The sequence below is a fragment of the Piliocolobus tephrosceles genome, chromosome 6, assembly GCF_002776525.5.
Source record: "Piliocolobus tephrosceles isolate RC106 chromosome 6, ASM277652v3, whole genome shotgun sequence".
Classification (NCBI taxonomy): domain Eukaryota; kingdom Metazoa; phylum Chordata; class Mammalia; order Primates; family Cercopithecidae; genus Piliocolobus; species Piliocolobus tephrosceles.
Window position 1 is genome coordinate 27522891 of NC_045439.1, and position 23382 is coordinate 27546272.

Here is a 23382-nt window from a genome sequence, read left to right on the forward strand (position 1 = left end):
AGGACACTGACTGCATTTAACAAGGCTCAGGAATGTTAACTTTCCTAATATTCTGCACGTTAACGTCAGGGCCCACATCTGATGCCAACAGTGTTACATGTAATACCCTATGCTGCCCCAAGTCTTCTTTCCCATATGGATAAGAATTCTGCTTCATAGATGTGTCCTGCTCTAGAATATCAGAGAGGGAAGACTTAAAAGATATAGCATGTAAAATGGCACTTGATGATAGTCTCTCTCTTGTACCTCAGCCTTCATCAATTACATCCACCATCAAATTCAGGCTGAAGATCTACCTTTGTAAACCACTTCTGACTTCTTCAGCCCAAATGGGTAATTCCATCTTCTGATTGACAAATTATAATCTCACCCACCAAAATTAGAATCTCATTATATATTTTGGTCCTATTTTCAAATACCAGAACCCTATGTATTCTGCTTGATTGGTTCATTATTTGAGGAAACAGGTAATCTCGTCTGTTTCCATTTTATCTTCTGCAATTCTAGCATGCTGCTGACATAGAACAGACTCTTACGAAACACTTATTGATTGTGTGGAGCTCTGAATGTTTCTTTCTATACGAATGGGTTCATTAATTTATTCCTCACCCTTCTAAATGTAAATTCCACCAGGCCAAAGATTTGCTTGTTTGTTCACTGCTGTATTCTCAGTGCCTTATAAAGTGGTGTGTGGTGCAGAATAGATAATTCATAATGATTAAATATGTAATTAATTAAACCAAACCTTATTCAGCACCTTCTGAGTATCATGCACTATTTTAGTACTTTACCTGTAATATTCTGAATTTTTGGTTTGTCCATCTCTTCTGCTAGAGAGTGATTCACTCACTGATGGAAGGAACTGGCATATGGGAAGATGATTGACATGCGATTTTTGAATGACTGAATAATAAAAGGATCTGTAGAACCCTACATCTGTTCTCCAGACACACACTCTATGCCTAAGGAGAGAGACCCATAAATATGTAGTCATAGTTAGTAGGCAATTTCCATAACGCACATTGATGAAAAGGGATTGTAAAATACAGAAGAAGACCTTCTTAGCCTTGCCTGAGTTGGTCTACAGAAAACACGATTTGTGACTTCTACTATGCAAAATAAAAGGTTTTGCAAAACACTGTTCGCTCACTGAATGACTGAGAGGACCATGAGAGAAAAGAGAGACAAATTTCACCATCGTCATACTCACCCTCAGCCACATCATCATCCACGGTTAACTTAAGGCTTTTTCCTCTCCGCACCACCCGAACGGTGTGCCACTCATTGTCATTGAGCTTCTGCCCTGCATACAGGGTCTCTGGTCCTTTGCCTAAGGATGGTAGTAAGTGCCAAAGTTAGAATCAATTCTCAAAGTACTGTTCATGCATCAGGGCTGTCAAAACCACACTGGTGCACATGAGCCAGCAGCACTCAAGAAATTATATTCCACCCAAAGTCCATTCGAATTTTACCGATCCAACGCATTCTCCATAGGAGTCCCCATGTGCAAAAGTCTCAATTCAAACATAAAGGATAATGGCACAGTAATGAAAAAAATTGTGCCTTCCTTTATCTCAGATATAAGGTTTTCAAATGCCAATGGCAGTAAGCAATCATTTACAGGAAGCTGTAGTTAGCAGTCATTAATCTCTCAAAGTCTTAGAATCCAGGCGCATTTCTTTAAGATAATAGGAAATTTACGGCAATATTTTTTCTTTAGAATAATTTGGCCATTTGGCATTATACACCAGTCTGGCTTTTAGAGAGTATCCACCAATAGGATGAGAAAAGGACTTTGCAACACATACTGCCTTAACTTGACATTTCCATTAACACAGGGTCCTACTAGGATTCGCAACCATAGAAATCACAATAGTAAGCATTACAATAGTAATAATGTCAAGTTTTAAACCTGATCTTAAATAATGCTCCTGAAGGGAATATGAGGGTCCCCAGACTTTTCCCATTGTTCATCATCCTCCAAAAGGATCCAAAGACCTAAAAGCTGAAATGGTGTAAAGTTCCAAAACTGAAACTTTTCAGGACAAAAGCATGACTACTATAAAGTGCCACTAAATAGAGGAATAAACCAAATTGTCCCAAAAGATCCATCATGCTCCAGATGCTCAAGCTAAGGTTCAACTGAACCCTATAAAGAATCAGGGGTAACAGGAATTGTACTTAGGGGCAAAAGATGGCAAGAAAGACACAGAGGCATTAAAACGATCCAGTTAATAAAGAAAATGTAACATTCTTTTAGGATGTATATCGTTATTGATCTGAAGCATAAATTTAAAAGACAAAGAAGATTACATAGAAGCAGAAGATAGACCAAGTTTGCTCCTTCTAGGAGGATAGCTGAGCTCATGAAGAAAGATGCTGATTAAATATTTTTGGATTAGTCAATCTATATGTGGAAAGCCCCGTTCCTGAAAATGACTAGGGAAAAAAAAAGATACAGCATATAAGTGGCTAATATTTCCCTGTGGATATATGTGAAATAGTTTGGAAAACCATATACTTGGCTCCAACATATGCTGAGCACAGGGCCAAGTGCATAGTAGGAGCTTTAATGAGTGCTTGAATAGTCAATGTCTACATAGATCTGTTTCTATGGTAACCATCAATTAGTGTCAATATGTATTTATCTAAGTAATTTTGAAAGCTTTATTACGTAACTGTCACTAGCTACTCTCCTCCCTCCTATACATTCAAGACTGAAGATATTTTATATGGGGGAATATGAATCTCCAGGTAATTTCAAACTACACCTTTTAATTTTGAGTAATTAGTATTCCTATTTTCTGCCAGTTATAAGAGTTATGGTAGTAGTTCAAGTTTGGAGGAATTCTCCTCTTAAAAAATAAACAGACTTTCAAAGTGAAAAAGTTTCTTTTAATTACAATGCGCACAGCAAATAATTTATATTTAATAATTTTCAGAATGCACCCAAAGCTCAAGTGCAACCCACATAGACAAGAATCTTGAACATTTACTAAGGAAACCTAAAGGACCAAACGCCTTCAAAATTAGGGAGTGATGCCATAAGAGCAACGAATCTTAGGAATAAAGTAACTCTACAATAAACCATTTTAGATTCCATCTCAGCTTCTCTTGCTTTATATGTTTGTCTCAATGTTACATAAAATGTATGTATTATAACAGAATTTCCCTACATTTTCAACTGATTAGATACCACTCTTCATTATCTTATTTAGTTCAGGTCTAAGATTGATTTAACAGTTGCCTTCACAACAGCCAACAGTGAGGGCATTGAAAGAAAATGGACCACATCATGTGGATACTTTATAAAAAGAACAGATGTTCCCAGAAAAAACAAATCTGTCTTTGGTTTTTTATGTTTTTATCCTCTTTATTCTACATGCAGCAAATGCTTCAATAAGAAAGAAAAAAGTAAAGAAAGACGTGGAGAGTATTAGCTATGAAAGCAGAACTGCTACAAGTACGGGCTATTTAAAACATCTTCTATAAGGTGGCATCTGTTCTTTAGGCAATTTTTGTACATCACTTAATTTTTATGATTGGGGACAAGATAAGGGAAAAAGACTAACACAAACATAGTAGTTTGGGAACATTGTTTCATTTGTGTCACATTACCTATAGAGTTATAAAACAAGCTTTCTTTCAGCCCAATGATGCTAACGTTTGGAGGTCCGTCAGCTCTTATGCTATCCTTGAGATATTCACAGTGGTCAGATTCAAACACAAATATTTAACTGTCCATTTGACCGTAAAACTTTGGAATGTGATGGCCAATGAATAAAAATGTAAAAAAAAAAAAAAAAAAAAAAAAGAAAACCCACAAAACTGAAGCTTCTCATTGCCCTACTATTTAGTTACATTTGATACCTCCAACAGCAACAATTCTTATTATTCTTAGAGTAGAAAAAACAAGATTCATACTTATCTCATCAAAATGACATGGAATGGTATTTGATATTCATTTTCAAACAATAAATAAGTAAGTCCCAGTGGAATTTTGTAAAACTCCTGGCCTCCAGAAGTGGAGAGTCAATGACATTTATCCTTAATCAAGTCAAAAGGTCAAGTCATTCTACAGAGGAAAAGTGATGTTTAAACTCAGCAGGAAATCTAGGCAAAGAGAGAGGAGGAGCAAACCTAATCAGTAGCCCAAGAATAAAAGTGAATTGATAAGTAATGCAAGATGCAGACACAAGCGGAAGGTTGAAATATACGAACGTTTCAGGATGATCTGGTCTAGGGATTACTTTTTCTGGCCTATTCAAGCAAAAAACCCAGTGAAGTAGCATCAGTGAAACAATGAATATAAAGAGTTCTTCACGTAAGCAAAGGATAGGTCAGACAAAAAGAAGAAAACACTGAAATTTAAAATGAAACTAGTGGGAACTTAACAAAGATCTCAAAACCATCAACTTTCCTGTATTTTTATAACTAGTAAAGTTATGATCTGCAACTGGGTACATATTAGATATATGTATTACATGTATTTTTCCCTCTTTTATAGTTTAAGTAATAAATATTGATCACAAAAAAATCCTTTGATTCCCTTGAGGCTGCTTAAATTATCACTGATGGATCTAAGTAGAGAATATTAATAAATTACCTAAGACTCCTCAGTTGAATTTCCCAGGTAATGACACTCATGCCTGGAATAAAGATGCAAAAGATTTCTGGGATGCAGAACTTCGTAAAAATAGTGTTGAATTGTTTACTATTGTAGAACAGAGAGCCTTTAATGAATGCCCTGGGTAATACCAGCCAAATGCTCACACAAGCTATCCTCATTGAAAACTCATCTAACACCATCTCTTTGAGGTAAGGCTTTGTTTCACAGAAGATGACCTAATTTTCTGTTGAATGGAGAATACAGAATAAGATATCATGGACGAAATACAAAGACTAGATTGTTTTTCTTGACCTATCCTACAATAACCCTATGGAACCCTTACTTCTTTTAGAAGCCAGAACCAATAATGAAATCAAACAGAAACATTAGGAGATAGTGCATTGCTGATTGCTTGGAGGAAGATGACACTCAGATATTATCAGATTTTTCCCTCTTTTGGCAGACAGAAAATCAGAGTGTATGTTAAAAATCTATATTTGGGCATTACTAAAGGCACACACCTTCATAAGGTGAACTGTGGATTTTAATTATTTTTAATTTATTTCAATTTTCTTAAAAACTAGACCGTTCATATTACATGAATTTGTTATTCCCCCCAGGAGCAATATAGCAGCAAGACTACAAGTTACCCCTGACATACATGTGTTTGTCAATGTATTTCTAAGACCTGACCGAACCAACTAAACCAGATGGTTTTGCTCATACGCAGGGAATAGAAATTCCTTCCATATGCCACAAAGCTCTGTTTCCAAAAGTGTAGGGGAAACCATTGGAAACTTTTTTGCTTGGGTGGAGGTTGGGGAGGGAGGGGGTGATATCTCTATCGTAATCACTTTGCTTTACCTGACCATGTTTCTATTTATTCAAAGAGGGAAATGAAACAGTAACTTGATTTCCCATCAAACTATGTTTCACATGAACCAAAATTTCTACAATGCATAAAATACATGAAAATTACCCCTTTAGAAAGGCATAGTGAAAGATGCATATAATTATACATCTAAATGATATGGTTAATAAATGCTCAAAGTGATGGACTGTGTTAGATTTGAAGGACACCAAAGATATGTCAAAAAAGAAAACTTACCTTTGCTTCCACCAGCACCTTTGGCTAGGCTAGCTGAGCTGTGACAAGCATTTCACTAAGCCCATAGCATCACACATTGTATTAGGCATCGTCCCCAGACAAAACAGATCAGACAAGTAAAAGCAGGGATGATAAGGAAAAAGAATAGGACTGAACGAAGAAGAGGAGGACAGAGAAGTAGGAAAAAGGCGTTTTATGTTCTGTCCACAAAATTTCAGCTTCTGGTTGTTTTCTTTGAGGAGGTGTTTTGTTTGTTTTGTTTTGTTTTTACAAACTTAGTTTTAAAGCGTTCACTTTCACTGGAGAAAACATTTTAAATCATAATTATTTTTAGAGCCAGTTTGGCAAAACACCTCAAATAGATCATTTCATTCTTACTGGAGTACTTAAGGCTCAGGAATAGCTGCCATACCTCCTACAACAGGTGTGGAAGGTGCACGGAGCTTTCTTGAAGTCTTCTGCTGAGAAGTCTCCCAGGGAGGTGTGAGAAAGACAAGCGACCCAGCTATTTAGCCTGAGCACCCTCCAGGAGCCCCTGCTTCTACTTAAAACCTACTAAAAACACCACCAACATTTATCAGGCTTTAATAAGCAAACATATCGTTGAGACTGACACATATAACAAGTTCAACAACGGACTACTCACCCCTTTCTCTGCACCTCATCCTCTGCTTCAGCCTCCCAGAGTATTAACAGAGTAATGTTACTCACCTCTGCCAAAGTTTTGCAAGACTATCTATTCACAAATGCTAATTGAGTACCAGAAGGCAACCAGGCATAGTGGTCACATTCTGATGCTCATTCTGATCCTCATTGTGGAGGCTAAAAAGATAAACAAGACAGAAAGTGTCCTGCCTTACACAGTTTACAGTCTACTTTAGGGTGAGAAAATCTGATAGACCATACACAAATTAAGGAACATGAGATAATTTTAGATGGGGTTGAGTTCTGTCAACCCTATCTAAAATAAGACAGGGTAGTATGATGAAAAGTAGTTGGGGTGGGGAGTGAGGATTGAGGATTGGCTACTTTGTAGAATGTTCCAGAAAGACCTCTTTGAGGTGACTTCTCTACTCTTATGCTGAACACTTGGTTGGGTAGAAAGGTACTAAATGAGACGATCAGAGAAGGCTTCTCTGAGAAGGTGCATTTAGGAAGGAGCCAGTCATGCAAAGCTGGTGATGTAGGCAGAGTCCAGATCACATGAAGTCCTAATGACATGGCACAGAAACTGAAAGCTCTTCAACACGTACTGGAAGCTCTTGGAAGGTTTTAAGAAAGGAGATTATATAATCTCAATTAAGTTTTGAAAATCACCCTGGTTGCTATAGGTATATTCGATCAAAAGTGAAATAATGGAAACAAGGAGATCTATTAGGAAGCTGTTAAAGACAAGAGATGAAAATGATTTAGGCTAAAACTAGGAGACAGTAGAAATGAAAGTTGTAAAATTTGGGATGTATTTTAGAGGTGGAGTCAACAGGACTTGGAGATTCGTTTGGGAGGTGAATTGGTAGTAGGAGAAGTAAAGAGAGAAATCAGTGTTGATTCCTAGGGTTTGTTCTGCCAAACTGGGTAGATGAAAACGGCCTCACTGAAAAGGGAAAGATTCCAGAAAAAAGTAAGACATGATTGATCCTACTAGCCAGAGAAGGTTACTTCTGGTATCGTGTCTCTCCTGTGAGTCACACTTGACAACCAGCTCCTGGCAGCTTCCTGCTGCTGAGATGTGTGAATCAAAGTTCACTGCTTGCCTGATTTTTCTTAGAATAGTGTTAATTTATACCTCAGGCCACCACTATCTATTGATGATGCAGGATTGTTGAATGTTGCTATTTGCCCACCCACCTCCCTCCTTCCCTTTCTTCCTTTTTAACTTCCTTCCTTTTTTCCTTCCTTCTTCCTTCCCTCCTTCTCTTTCTTCTTTTTGTCTTTCCTGCATGGTTTCTGTTATGTGCTCTAACCCATGCCTTAAGACTAAGAACAAAGAGTGCCTCTAACATTACAAAGCAAACACTGGCAGCCCATTCAATAACATCTCTAAATTGTGATCGCAGTGTAAAATGAACCCGTTCATCTTGGCTGAGAGAATGGAGCATCTCAATTTTGAAATGGAATGAATCTGGGGCAGATATATCTCCAAAGAAACAAATGACTCCTCAAAAGATGAGAAAGAATATTGTCCCCAATGTATTCCCAAACCTCTACCTTAAGCCATAAATTTACAGCAGTGCTCAGCAGTGGTAAGCTGGGGACAGGCTCAAGCTTTCTTATGATAATCTCTCTCCATGAAACCACTTTTCAAGAGATAAGGGCAATTTTCTCAGGGACAGGCAGAAAGATCCCTTTGTGGATATAGCTTCTACTCTTGTTTTTTAAAAACGTTATAAAATATACTGGAACTTTCTTCACTTTTCCAATGGTATAATTAATACAAATTAGATTTATTACAATGATTTTAGGTATTATAGTGCTTTTGAGTTTGATTGTGTGATCTTATTGTTTAGCACTAAAGTCACAGATTTTGAAGCTGAAGGTGATTGAGCTAAAGAGATTCTAACCAGGACGTGCCATAAGACCTGCTCCCTACCATTCCCTAATAAATTTCTAATTTAAATCTGTTTTCTTGTGAATTGACCTTTTTGCCCTAGCATGCAGAAAAAAATATATATCCAATTAAGAATTGAAAGGTCTAGTACATTAATATTAATTAATATTTTGCTTTAAATAGGAATTAAGGAAGGCAAAATACAGCTTACGTTTGTCTCCCTTTATTACTTTTATAACCTTTCTATCTGCAGCAGTCCCTCTCAGCCTTTCCTCACCCTCCCAGCTGAGAGTTCACTGCTTCAGTAATTCAATAAAATTTTTATTTGGCAAATGGCCACTCTATTCCTTGTACTGTAGTTTTTTTTCAAAACAAAAATGGCTTATATGCTCTTTGAAGTAGAATATGCTACCTTTGTAATCCCCAACAATTAAGTATGGTACATTGAACCAAGAAGGTGCTCAATGTATTAGAAAAAAAACTAGTGAGCGAATAAATAAAACTGAATAAATCAAATAAACAAATGAGTGGGTGTGTTGAGGGAGAGAGAAGAAATGGAAAGGGAGCTGAAGGGAGCTGCGAACTGTATTTTAATAATAGGACAGATTCAACCAATTCAGGAAAGTAGTCCATATAGTAGTAAATACATATAATTGAATTAATAAGTGAATATATAGAAATGGATGTATAAATTAAAGGAGAGTAAATTTATGGAGGGTAGAGGGGGAGAAGGAAGAGGAGCAGAAGGGCTGGCAGTAGAGTGAAATAGACAAATTTGGAACTGAAAGATATCAGGCAGCGGATATAAATGAAGTCACTAATTTTCCTTTAAATATATATTCTTCCTGGCCAGAAGAAAATGCAGCTTTCTGGGGAAGTGATAGGGGAATGAAAGTAGCATGCATAAAGCACTACCAGTTGCTCTGCACACGTGGTCTCATATAGTTTTGTAGCATGCAGCTGATATACTACATCCTAGCTTTACAAATCAAGAGGCAGAGCAAAGCTCTGGGACCTGTCAAGGTCAGCAGCTGTGGGACTCAAACTCTAGTCAGCCTATCTGAAAAAATCCTTCCACTCGGGTTTGTTCTCACAGTTTCTCCATGTTTACATCCCTGAATTGTTCTCTCAGGACTGAAAGAGGAATAGGGTGAGGCTGGGTGAAGGGTATGGAGCATATGGCAAACTATTGCTAATTATGAAACAGAAAATCTAATTCTAGGAGGATAATGAAGAGTATAACCTGGCCTTTTTCTTTTATTATTTGTAAGACCAGGGTACAGGCCTACCATACAGAACCTATTAATAAAGCAAAAAAAAAAAAAAAAAAAAAAAAAGAAAGTTAAATGTGTATATTATAAATGAAAGTGACTATGAAAAATATCATTATATTTGTATGTGTTTGCAGCAGACCCTGCATCACATGCTGCCTGGCATCATATTCCCTCAGCCAATGTCAGATTTCAGCCACTGCAGCAGGTGACAGTTATTGTGAGCTCAAAGTTTGATGGTCCCCCACTTCAAGCATGGCCAGTCCTTGGGCCTTCTCTAAAACTAGGGTACCTGCCCTGCCTGCAAGAAAGAGCAACCAAGAAATGGGAGTGAGGGTGAGAATACCCTAGGGGTAAATGTCAAAGAATGAGGAGGGGGAGGGAGTCCATGAATAAATACTCCAACCTCCTATGTTTTAAGCAGAAAATTCTGGGAGGCATTTACAGCAACACGTTTATCTCTCCCACCTATGCAGTGCTTAGAGCAGGAATCTTGACAGTGGACACTCACATTGGTGTTTCTTTCTGCACTGCTTACCCTCCCTGCTCCTTCACTTCTGCTTTTGGGGACCACTCCCGGATAAACTCTCTCACCCAATTCTTTGTCTCAGGCTTTGCTCTCAAGGGAACTCAAACTAAGATAAAACCTACATAGCACTCAATCATGTCCCATGCAGTAACTCAAATGTTACAGCAACCACATGAGGTAGGTAATGTCAATTACCTAGGATGAGATTAAGAGGTTAAGTGACCTGCCCAAGATCACAAGCTATTGAATTGTGAAATTAAATAAAGAATGCAGTCTTTCTGATTCCACAGATATATTGCTTCCCATTAACCTACATAGCTGCCTCTCCTGACTCCACAGATAGATCACTTCCTATTAACCTAAATAGCCACCTAGAGTCCATGAAGCCCACAGAGTACAGAAGGCAGTAGTCTGCTGTCAGCACTCAGGGCAGGCTGAGGGACCATGGTTGTAAATTACCAAAAATTGACTAGAATCCTGGGGTTGTGAGGAAGTGGCATAGGTCTCTAAGCGCAATCGCACAGCTCTTCACTCTGAACCATGGAGGACTTTTGGAAACTCTAATTTGTTAATTTGTCTAATTCACTCTACTGCCAAGAATGAGGTTACCATCATTCTTAAATAGCATAAGTCTATTCAAGTGAGAATCTAAGAGTATGCTCTTGATACCCAAAGACGCTTCAGGCTCTATCTGACATATTCTGGATAAATATCCCATCTGGATGGGGGACTTTATGTATAGATATAAAAATACAGTCATTGGATTTTAGAAGTATCCCAAGACAAAAAGTTCTGGGAATATGGCATTTTCAGATCAACCTCCATGGTGTTTGCAGCACCTTCTTCCTACAATAGAAAGTACTAAATATAAGGTAAAAATGGGAAAAGAGGGATATTTGCAGCCTCTTTGGCATGGTAATTACAAGGCCTATCAGCTTATGAGCTTGATGGCATTAGCTGATCACCCACTGTGGACAGAGGTAGCTGCCACACAGAATGGTCTTACTCCTGGATAAACTCTCTTATCCTCTTAACATCTGCTGTATGCAACTGCAAGACCCAGGAGGCTGGATTAGCAGAACTATCACTCTATTCTGGTTCTTGTTAACTAAGATGATGAGATTCGTCCTTCCTAAAATAATATGTATGTAGGTTTGAAAAGTTGAGAAATTATAGCTCTCCATCTCACTAGAAATATCATATCCTTATAGTTCCCACAAAAATAAAACTTGCAAGACATCCACATAGAGAAAATAATTAAAACCAGAACATCAACAGAAATAAATCAAGTGTCTTTCAATTCAAATGTATTTCTTTCCCCTTAAGTAAGACTTAAATGCAACTGGCTCCTAATGCAGCAACCCTGGCCATGTATGACACATGCAAAATTGACTATGTTGGCAAACAGGACTAATTTCCATGTGCTGTCTTCATACCTTTTTGCAACAGCTTGGGCACAGCACAGATGTAAACTTCAAACTGCTAACTGTTTCCTCCATGCACCCTGAATTCCTCATTAACTTGGGACATCAAGCAAAGAAAACTGTTCCTACCTAAGAGAGTGAAATTACCACCCCACTTTCAGACTGTATAAAAAAGGAGGGGTTTAATTTAAAAGTTGATGACCTACTAGACAGGTGTTGTGAAAGCTTCCAGGGTGCAAAGATGAAAAAGATACACTCACTGTTCTAAAGGAGCTTAGAGTCTACTGGGGGAGTTGAACAAATAAAAACCAATCATGTGGAAGAACAGGTACAGAGGTATCCACTAGATACCCTGCTGCTGGGCACTCGGGCCATCTGGAAGTCATCAACTGTCTGTTCCTCTTCACATTCTTCATGCAGGATTATATAGATTCCATAAGGCATAGACCAAGACCTTTATTTCTGTATCTTTCTCAACTCTAAATAGCACTGTCCTTGGCATGCACATTGGATTCTCAAATAAAGAATTAATGTCTTCACATAGTTGCACAAGACCCTATTAATAACAGATCACCAGACAACAGTCATAAGACACTATTCTAAGTGTTTTACCTATATTAACTTACTTAATACATCAATCCCATAAAGTTGCTGTGGTTGACTATATTATTTTTGACAATATTTGCTGTCCTTTTCTATCAGCCTCTTCCGAATAGGTCCACCCTTTCTAGAGGGTTACATTTCCTGCCTCTTATGTCAGGCATTTTGCATGACGTGCTTCACAGCCAAGAAAATGTGAGCAGAAATAGTGTGAACCACTTAGAAGGTCTGAGGGCCACCACATGGCTCTGTTAGCTCTCTTTCCTTGGCTACAAATCCAGGATGCGACAAATTAGAGCTGCCTCTTCAGGCAGGGTCCAGAAATGGAGAGGCAAGAAGAAGCACTGCGCAGAACTAGGATGAATATTAATGCTGGTGGGAAATAAAGCTCTGCTCATTTAAGTCGCTAGGATTCCAGGGAGGCATCTGTTACTGCAGCATAACTGAGCAGAGCTGACTAACACATGGGTCCCATTAACAACCACATTTTACCCTTGAGAAAACTGACACAGAAAGAAGTTCAGTCAATTGCCCAATGTTGCATAACCTAATTTCTGGGGACTAAACCTGGGCAGCCTCATTCCATTTTGCCCTTAACTACTACACTACATAGCCTCCATTAGCCAAGAGATGTATCAGGGATGGTTCAGAGATGCAATGACTAATTCTCATGGTGAAATATTTTCCACAGGCCCTACAGGATAAAGACTACAAAACTATGAAATAAATACATACAATGGATATGCCTTTAATTTCTGAGTGCACAGAAAATGAATAAAAGCAGAGGAAAAAAAGGTCAGATAAAATGATATAAGAAAGAAACATATCCAGAAAATGATGGGATAATACAGATTAAAATAAATTTTAATATTTGTCAAACTGCTCAGAGACAAATACCTCTTCTGGAAAAAAGAAAACCCTTAATATTTTTATCATTAAAATGCTGCCAGAACATAAAACCTATGAACGTGTTTAGAAGCATGTAGTTTGGAAGCAATCTGCTTATTTTTGTATATAATAAAATAAATACTTCTGTTTGTGATAACTATAGGATGGGAAGTAACACGTCAACCGGGAGGATGTCATCTGAATGCATAAAATTGTCCTGTCATTTTAACTTTAAGATTTTTCAGAGCTGTTAAGGCATCATCTAGGCCAGTGGTTCTCACATTTAAAACTTCATAAGAAACATATGAATAATGTTAATAGTTTGAATTTCAGGGCTCTAGTCTCAGTATTTCTGATTCACAAGATCTGGGATGGATTCTATGAAGTGGCATTTTAAAAAGATTCCTGATATTCTGGATGCAGGTGGTACTACTTTCCTAGGGACGCTGTAGCAAATCATCACAAACTTAGTGGCTTACAACAAAAATATGTTCTCTTTCAGTTCTGGTCAGACGTCTAAAATCAAGGTGTGAGCAGGTCATAAAGGCTCTAGGGCAGAATCATTTTTGTCCCTTCCTAGTTTCTGGGGGTTTCCCACAATCCTTGATATTCCTTGGCTTATAGAAGCATTCCTTCACTCTCTGTCTGTTTTCTCATTGCCTTCTTCTCTGTGTACCCTCTTCTGATAAGGACACCATCATAGGAATCAGGGACCACCATAATCCAGTATGACCTCATCTTAACTAATTGCATGTGCAAAGACACTATTTACAAATGAGGTCACAAAGCTGAGGTTCCGGGTAGACATCGAATTTTTAGGAAACAATACTTAGCCCACCACACAGGCGATTCTCAGACCACTTTTCTGAGAACAATAAAGAATAATCCTTCATTTTACTAAAGCAAATCCTGAGTCTCTGCACCTAGGGGAAGGAATTTCCCATGACCACATAAGTACAACCCAGATCTGACTCCCAGTCCAGTGCTCTCTGCACTGTAAACTGGTGCCTGTGGTTCTACTGGTGGCTTGCATTTTTGTAAACAGAAACGAAAAGATCATTCTCAGATAATTTTGGTCTGCATACCAGGAGAAATTAAGTAAAGAACTGAACTGCATCAGACTCCACTCCACTAGCAAATTCCGTTTCCCAAAGTTGATACTTCCGAAATTCCAGAGATTTGGCCAATCTTTATTGTTCTGCAGGTAGCTCCACTTCCGTCCTAACCCAACCTGTAACTCACAGGGAAACTCTGGAATGTCTGTCTCACCACCTGCCATCCTCTCACCCTTCTACACCCCAGTCAGTATCCCTCATGGTTTATTTCAAGCTGTTGTAAACTAATTCTTCAGTTATCCATATCCCCAGCCAGATTGGAGGTACCTTGAAAACCAGGTCTAAAACTCCCTTGTCTGCATCTACACACTCAGATGCTTGTTGAGTAAATAAATGAAATCCCTTCCTTACAAACTTAACCCAAAGTTTTGCTTCTGTTACTAGAGTAAGGACCCCACCACCTTGTCCAAGACTAAACTCTCCTCTGACTCCACTTCCCATCCTTTTTCTACATTCTTTGAGAAAGATATATTTTTTAACAGTGATCTTGCTTCTTTTCTAAACCTCAGACTTTTCCTGTTAGCTTTCTTTAGGCACCTTCAAATTTCACTCCACTCACAGAAGCTCTTCTCATAACCCTGCCTCTTTCCCCTGCTTTCTCCATTCATCGTGACATTTTAGAGTATCCCACCAGGGTACTCCTCCCTTCCAGACTTCACAGAGTCCCCCATGACTGCTGCTGAGCCCATGTTCATCTGCTCTCCAAGCCCTCCCCACCAACTTTTTGGCAGCTAGTTATTTTCTCTGCTGTTCTATCTGGTTACTAGTAATCTGCAAATCGCCAAGCATAAGGAACATTTTCCAGTCTTCTTCATCACCATTAAGCTTCAGCAGCCACTCCCATCTTTAGTGACACGGATGTCTCATGGTTTTCCCACATGTATGAATTTTTTTTTCTGTTTTTTTTTTTTTTTTTTTGAGACAGTCTCGCTCTGTCTCCCAGGCTGAAGTACAGTGGCGCGATCTCCGCTCACTGCAAGCTCCGCCTCCCAGGTTCAGGCCATTCTCCTGCCTCAGCCTCCGGAGTACCTGGGACTACAGGCTCCCGGCACCACGACTGGCTAACTTCTTGTATTTTCAGTAGAGACGGGGTTTCACCCTGTTAGCCAGGATGGTCTCGATGTCCTGATCTCAGGTGATCCGCCCACCTTGGCCTCCCAAAGTGCTGGGATTACAGGCGTGAGCCACCACACCCGGCCCCACATGTATGAATTTTCAGGAGCAACCTCCCCTCCCTGCCTCTTCCCCTGTCTATTACTTAATTCTGGGGGTCCCCAAAATTCCAGCCTCTCATTTCCTTCTCTACACATGTGTTGCTCCCTGAACCATCATCATATACTTTGAATTTAATTTTTAATTCATCTTTTTTTCTTTCCTCGGCTCTGTTTTTCTATTTCAAATTTCCTCTACGGTATCTCTCAGACATCTCCTATTTCCCCAACCCTCCCTCTCTTCCAACATCTCTCTTAAGGTCATCCCCTCAGAATATTTAGTTTTTTGTTTCTTTTCCTTTTTTAACTGAAATATAATAATTGTACATATTTACAGGGTAAATAGTGATGTTTTGATACACATAATATATATTGATCAGATCAGGGTGATTAGCATATCCATCATCTCAAATATTTGTCATTATTTGTTTGGGAACATTTAATATGTAATATGTTCCTTCTAGCTATTTGAAACTGTATATTATTGTTAACTTTAGTCATCCTGCAGCTCTCTAGAGCACTAGCACTTATTTTTTGTATCTAGCCGTAATTTTGAATCTTTTATCAAATCTCTTCCTGTCCCCCATTTTCCCCCTCCCCCTTCCAGCCTCTAGTATCCTCTGTTCTACATATGATTTCTGAGATCAACTTTTCTATTCCTTTCTATATGTTCCTGGTACTACTGCCCCATTCTGATATATTTGGAAAATATTTATGTCCCAATCCTACTTGAATAAATCATTTCAAATACATATTGCAATGAATTTTTTTATGTGTTTTTCCAAATCTTTTTTTTTTTTTTTTTTTTTTTTTGAGACGGAGTCTTGCTCTGTCACCCAGGCTGGAGCGCAGTGGTGCGATCTTGGCTCACTGCAAGCTCTGCCTCCCAGGTTCATGCCATTCTCCTGCCTCAGCCTCCTGAGTAGCTGAGACTACAGGCGCCCACCATTACACCCAGCTAATTTTTTGTATTTTTAGTAGAGATGGGGTTTCACCGTGTTAGCTAGGATGGTCTCGATCTCCTGACCTCGTAATCCACCCACCTTGGCCTCCCAAAGTGCTGGGATTACAGGCGTGAGCCACTGTGCCCAGCCCTGTTTTTCCAAATCTTTCATGTCTGACATATGGGCTCCAGATATTCTTCAGCTCTGAAACACTCACTGTGGCTCCCAAAGCTGAAGGTAGAGGCTCAGTGTCAAAATAGGAAGAGTTAAGAGTCAGAGACAGGGCTTCTGAAGGTTATAGGTGAACAAGGGTGAATCAAGAACAGGACTTCGGAAGGTTAGCAAGAAGCAGGTTGGTAGAGAGGAAGAAAGGGAAGTACTTGGGAGGTTTGAAGGATGTATGGTGAATCCATACTTGAAGGGAAGAACTCTGTGGTCTATATTCTGTTAGAGTAACTCTTCTTATGTTGGCTCCAGAGCCCACACTCTGAGCTACTGTGCCATATTGGTCCCCCACCACACTTTCCACTAAGATGACCTATCATCTCCAGCCCAACATTGGTCTACTGTGGCTAGGACACAGTCTCACAGTTCTCTCTACTCTGGCCTAGAAGCAAGCTTTTTCAGATTTTCCAAGATTCTAAACGATGCCTCCTCTCTACACCCCTTTAGCTGGTGGTGGTTCTTTCTAAATACAAGCACTAAAATAGGGTCCTTGCCACTTCAGGGGCTAACTGGACAATCCCAAAGATGGCCTGGGGTGCTAGAGAGAATGACTGTGAGAGACAAGTGGGGATAATGAGGCATAAAGTCATTGCTACACTTTGTACTGAGGCTTCATATTTAATCCTCAGAATACTGGGAAGTAAGCATTATTTTCCCATTTTACAGATGACAGCACTAAGAAACAGGGACGTTCAGTTATCTCAGCCAACAGCAAATAGCTCATAAGTAGATCCAAAGCCAGGCTTATCTGGATTTATATAAAACTGCCTTCTGGATGGATGATGAATGTGTGAGTGATGGGTAGGACTTCAGATCAGACCTCCATAACCAATGGTGCTTCTGAGGGAGCAGGAGTGAAGGTTTGGGAAAAACAAACTGGTAGAGGAACGAGAAATGCTTCTTGGAACTGATATTTAGACTGGGTGAGAATGGGGGTGGCTGGGTGAGGCAGCAGGGAAATTTTGAGAAGCACCATGAGTAAGGAAGGGTGAATCCCTGCCAGCCCTAGATCAAGCCACTGGAGAAGGGGACATTTGTATATGGGGGTAGGTGATTATACAGTGAGCTTATATCGACTGGGATCAGCTTGTAATGTCTGTGAGAACTCAATGTCTCCCAGTTAGATGCAGGGTGGGTCATCCTTGTCTCAATAACCTGACTTTCTACTTCTCATTGATTTTAAGGTGATGCTAGCTATGAACTCCATGAGGCCAGTGATTGTGCCTGCTTTTTTCAGAATCTAGTTCAAGGCCTAGACATGGTAGTTACTTGACATGCATTTATATGAATGTATTTAAATACAGCTTATGGACATTGAAATTCAAAGTGTGAATTGACTGCCATCCCCTAACACAGAAACAGGGAGAAAATTTGGTTATGTGCTTATTACAACTAATTATCCTGTTTGAGGCTACATATGCTCCTACTGAATCATAATTCTAGCTACCATTTATGCAGGGTTGTGAACTGATCCAGTTCTCTTGGGACCAGTGGAAAACAAGTTCTAATTCATGGCTTGATACACATTAGGTACCCAACTGATCAGTGCTACTTGCTGCTATTAATAATTTATGAAAACATGTTTAAGTGATTTATAAAAATCTAGTAATGGGAGTACATGGTAGTTGGGGAAAAATGTTCAAGGGAAGAAATAAGGGGGAAAATATCCCATATAAACTGAATTTCTAAATGACAACTATAAAAATCATTCTATTCAAGGAACAAATATCTGCCAAACTGTTGTACAATAACATTTATTTGTTATTACTCATTAACTCAACAACTCATCAGATATATACTGCTTATTTATAACACACTGGACATTGACTAGTGGCTGGAGATAAAATGAGAAATATATTATGATCCCTGGATCAAAGTTACTTACAGTCTAACGGAGTAGAGAGTGATATAAAAATGTAATACAATGTTTTAAGTGCTTTAATACTAGTATGAATTCTTTACATTATACCTAAGGAACACAGGGAAAGAGAGAAGCTGTTTGGGAGTGTGTGTGTGCATGTACACATGCACATTTGGGTCTGAGTTTGGGGTTAGAAAGATAATGGTGTTCAAATAATACTTGTTAGAGAAAGCAAAGTTTATGCTTTTTAATGAATGCGCAGGAACTAGGGCTCCAGGTAAACAAGAGGTTTTTTTTTTTTTTTTTTGAGGCGAAGTCTCACTCTATCGCCCAGGCTGGAGTGCAGTGGCCGGATCACAGCTCACTGCAAGCTCCGCCTCCCGGGTTCACACCATTCTCCTGCCTCAGCCTCCCGAGTAGCTGGGACTACAGGCGCCCGCCACCTCACCCGGCTATTTGTATTTTTTCTTAGTAGAGACGGGGTTTCACCGTGTTAGCCAAGATGGTCTCGATCGCCTGACCTCGTGATCCGCCCGTCTCGGCCTCCCAAAGTGCTGGGATTACAGGCTTGAGCCACCGCGCCCGGCCAACAAGAGGTTTTTAAAACGACCATGTATAAAGATTAAGAGAGCATGCAAGTTCAGCGAATGTTGAATAGTTTCATGTGGTGGGGAAGTGGAGGGCATTTTTATGAGAGGGAGGAAATGAGTCTAAAGAGATAGCCAGGAGGAAATTGTAAGAACCTGTTTATAAGAACCTGCTGTACTGAAAACTTTGTATTTTATCTCCTAGATCAAAAGGAACTCTTAAAATATCTTAAACGGGCTGCAATGTGTGTTTGCTGCATTATTTAAGATTATTCGATTTTGTTATAGCAAGCAACAAAAAGTTGGATGGAACTTATAGGATGGGTTAAAGTGTAGGGATCAAATTGATAATCTCTGAGACCTGTCAGACATAGAGAAAATAAAAAAGAGCACATGTGTGCTGAACAAAGATAAAAAAGATGAAACAAGAGAGTTACTTGCCCATAGAAAGGGATGAAAGTACAGAGTAAATCTTAAATATTTATGAAGCTCAGACCATCTCTGTTGACACCTTCATCCCTAAGTGCGTCACCCCATCGGTGACATTAATTTTGGTCCCATTCTGGCCCCACATTTGCTCTGGTTGATACATAGAGATAAAACATATCTGGTCACCAGGCTAATTGGCAAGTGATAGCTATGGCCAGACATATTTGCCCTCGTGTCTCTCCAGAAGGGCAATGGTGTAACAGATTCAGTGTTTCCCAACTGTCGTATCCCTTTCTTAATCTCAACTCTGGCCCTTGTAACTACTTCATCAGCAGGGAAGACTAACACGGCAGAGGGGGAAGCAAGGTAGATAAACATTGTGTAACCAAGGATTGAGATATGATAGTCTTTCTATCCCACTTGCACACTCTTCTGTGTTCACTGAACCAATCGCTTTCCCCTTGATTTATGCTTAAAGTGTACTTTAAATTGATTTAATAAAGAATTCATAATTTCACATCTTAGTTTGGTCTAGGAGCCTTTTTGTTCCATGACCTCTGGGGCAGCCCACTTGAATGTACCTGGAGCGTCAAGGTGATTTTCTACATGCTGCTGGGAATGACAGTGTCAGATTACTGTCTTAGAAAAATCACTCTGGACCTTCAAATACAAAGTCTACCTGGCTGGATAGTGGGTCTGGAAGCAGAGAGAACAACTCCTGACTTCCTCTTACAGCCAAAGATATGTAACATCTATTTCAAAAAGAAGGTTTAAACAAGATTTAGAAGCTCCAGGCACACAAAAGAGAAAATGTCCTAAGAACCAAATTCTTGACTGTCAAACTAAAATAAACTCAACTTTTAAAATTCCACAAAGTCAGTGCAAAAACCACCTAGAGGAAAAAAAATCGTAATGTCAAATTAAAAAAAAGGTTGAGATTTCTCCACATTCATGTAGGATTATTCAACCTTCCTGGTGCACTGATGGTGTCAGGAGAGTTTGCAGAGATAATAGCCCACGATGATTACAACATAATTCTATAATCTCTCATGTGGCCCAATAGGGTGCCCTAAGAAACTGAGGCCAGCAAACTAAAAACACCAGGTAAAGGAAATAGCTGAATGCTCAAATGCCTTACAATAAGTAGTGAGCCAGCAGGGTGTGAGAAAGAACATAGGATTTTGAGTGAGCCAGACATGCTTCAAATTTCTGCTCCACTAGGTGCTAACTGTGTGACCTTGGACAAACATCTACATATCTCTCAGCCTCAGTCTCTCCAAGTTACAAAATGGAAATACTCATGATCACTTTAATCAAGGGGATATGGTGAGGAATAAGTGAACTAGCATAGAGAATGTGTCCAGCACAGGATCTCCTCTGTATTCATCCTTTTCATATTTAATTCCATGAAGATTAATAAATGAATGATTCGCAATTCATATCCTGGCTATTCCAACAGCCTACCTGGATGCCAGTAATAATTACTTGTCTAAATGTTAACTGTTTTCTCTGTTTCTGACTTATAATAATGCTAAACACACGTTCCTTTAAGCAACTTAATGCTAGTAGGTTGCTAAGGCAACTTCCCTAGAAATAAGCAAGGCCAGCATTGTATCACTTGGATTTTAAGCAGTCGGGTTTTTGAGAAATGCCAGTAAATTTTCCTCTCAAGGGAACATTGTCCGACCATGAGTTGTGAAATGTTTTAAGCAGCTTACATATTCCTGTAACAGTACACTCAACCTTAAAACCACTGTGTGAAGTCAGTGTCACTTCCATAGTCCTAAGAAATGGAGAATTTCCTGGTGATATCTTCCATTTCAAAGTCTATCATATTCTCATTAAACATCTTTTGAATTTTTTCCTGCATTTCTTTTTAAAAATTATGATTTTGAACCTAACTAAATACACCCTATTACTGTTAGATTTTTGAAAAGGAGAACACAAGTTTGGGAAGCCAAATCATATGTTCAATTAAGAAGGGCAATTTACCCAAAACAACAACAGTGAGCAGCCCGGTTTCTCCACTACTGCTTATAGGACTGTTTTGCCAGGAGAGCCCCTGCTGTTTCAAAGAGGGATGCAACACTTACACAAGAAACATATGTTAGCAGCAGAGGCATCAACTACAGCAAAGGTTGGGCATGTAAATTTATATACCACTAACATACTTCCTGAATAAGTTTAGGTACCACCAAAATATCTGCAGACTGAACTTGTAAAATGGAGATCAGAGAGACTCTAGAAATTTTTTTTTGTTTTTCTTTTCTTTTCTTGAGACAGAGTCTCACTCTGTCACCCAGGCTGGAGTTCAATGGCGTGATCTGGACTCACTGCAACCTCCGCCTCTTGGGTTCAAGTGATTCTCCTGCCTCAGCCTCCTGAGTAGCGGGGATTATGGGTGGCTGCTGCCACACCTGGCTAGTTTTTTGTATTTTTAGTAGAGATGGGGTTTCACTATGTTGGCCAGGCTGGTCTCCAACTCCTGACCTCAGGAGATCCACCCACCTTGGCACCCAACGTGCTGGGATGACGGGCGTGAGCCACTGTGCTCTGCAGAGAGACTCTAGAAATTTGAAAAGTGCCTTGAAGATGATTAAGTCCAGCCATCCTACATCTTTGATGAGAGACCAAAGGCATGAAAAGGGTAAGATTCTTAGAACTAGCAATGGAGTGATAACCCTGAACTGTGGAAATTACTTCAGTGATCTCGCTATCAAGACACAAGCAACTCTTCAGGCTAACTGTTGCTGAGACTATGAGAACACTGGATGATGAATGGTTTCCATGTGTTCTTTTAAATTGAAGTACAATGGAAATATGATAAACTGCACATATTTAAGGTGTACAATTTTATAAGTTTGGATATATGAGTAGATCCATTAAAACATCAACATAGTCAAGATAAGCAACATATACATTATCCTCAAAAGTTTTCTCGTGGCTCTTTGCAATCTCTTCCTCTGCCTGCTCCTCTAGCAGCCAGGGATCTGTTTTCTGTCACTACAGATTAGTTTGCACTTTTTAGATTTATATAAATGTAACCATATAATATGTACTCTTTTTTCCTCTGGCATCTTTTACTGTGAAATTTTTGTTACTCCATAGTTCCTTGGTGAGTTCTAGTAAATGGTTATTTATGAAAAGAGGTGGTGGGGAATATTTGTCCCGTTGGTTGTAGTTTGCAGGCCCCTAGTTTAGTTCTAGGGCCCACGTGCACAACTTCTATGCTATTCCATATCCAGCAGAGATAACTGAAGGCAAAATATAACCAGTAGCCAGAAGATGAACCACAGTGGGAAGGTGGGCGTGTTTGTGTGCACTGGGGAGGAGAGGGATCATAAGCTGTGAAGTGAGAGCTAAGGTAGGAAAGATAGATGGACTGTATGTAATGCTAAGGAATTGGACATATCCTGTAAGCAATGATGAATCTTTGGGAAGTTGAATTAAAAAACAATGTGAAGTGGATTACATGAAGACCAGAAGAGAAAAAGTACAGAAAGGGTGTTGAACTTACTAAGAAAATAGGCAAATAAATCCTGAATTCAAAGTGCTCTATAGCAGAGTGAAATGAATGAAAGGTATAAATAGAAGAGATGGTTGAGGTGACCCCCTGAATGATAGGAATGGAAGGTGGCGGGACAAAGTTTAGGATCACTTACACTTTTCCAGCCTGGAAAACTTGGTCTTGCTGCTTAATTTAGATCAAACAAAGAAAAGAGCTGGGTTTGAGAAAGAAACACCTATTAACTCTATCGTAAACATCGTGAGTATGAGATGGTAGGATAAACAGATGATCCTTCATATCTGAGGGGTCCACATCTGTGGATTCAACCAGCTCCGGATTTAAAATATTCTCAAAAACTTGCCTCTGTACTAAATACATGCAGAACGTTTTCGTTGTCATTATTCCCGAAACAGTAACAACTGTGCACATAGTATTTTCATTGTATTATGTATTACAAATAATCTAGAGATGATTTTACAGTATGTGAGAAGATGGGCATAGGTTATATGCAAATACTATGCCATT

The 23382-nt window shown here is 39.2% G+C and overlaps 1 protein-coding gene across 4 annotated transcripts in view; it reads right to left on the bottom strand.

Moving 5' to 3' along the window:
• NRXN3 (neurexin 3) overlaps window positions 1–23382 on the bottom strand; it is a 1617581-nt gene that overhangs the window by 892253 nt on the left and 701946 nt on the right. For all 4 annotated transcript variants that reach the window (XM_023185044.1, XM_031935746.1, XM_023185024.1 and 1 more), the window contains one exon: window positions 1211–1330. In XM_023185044.1, coding sequence (XP_023040812.1) covers window positions 1211–1330 — 120 coding nt within the window. The remainder of the gene's footprint in view (window positions 1–1210; window positions 1331–23382) is intronic.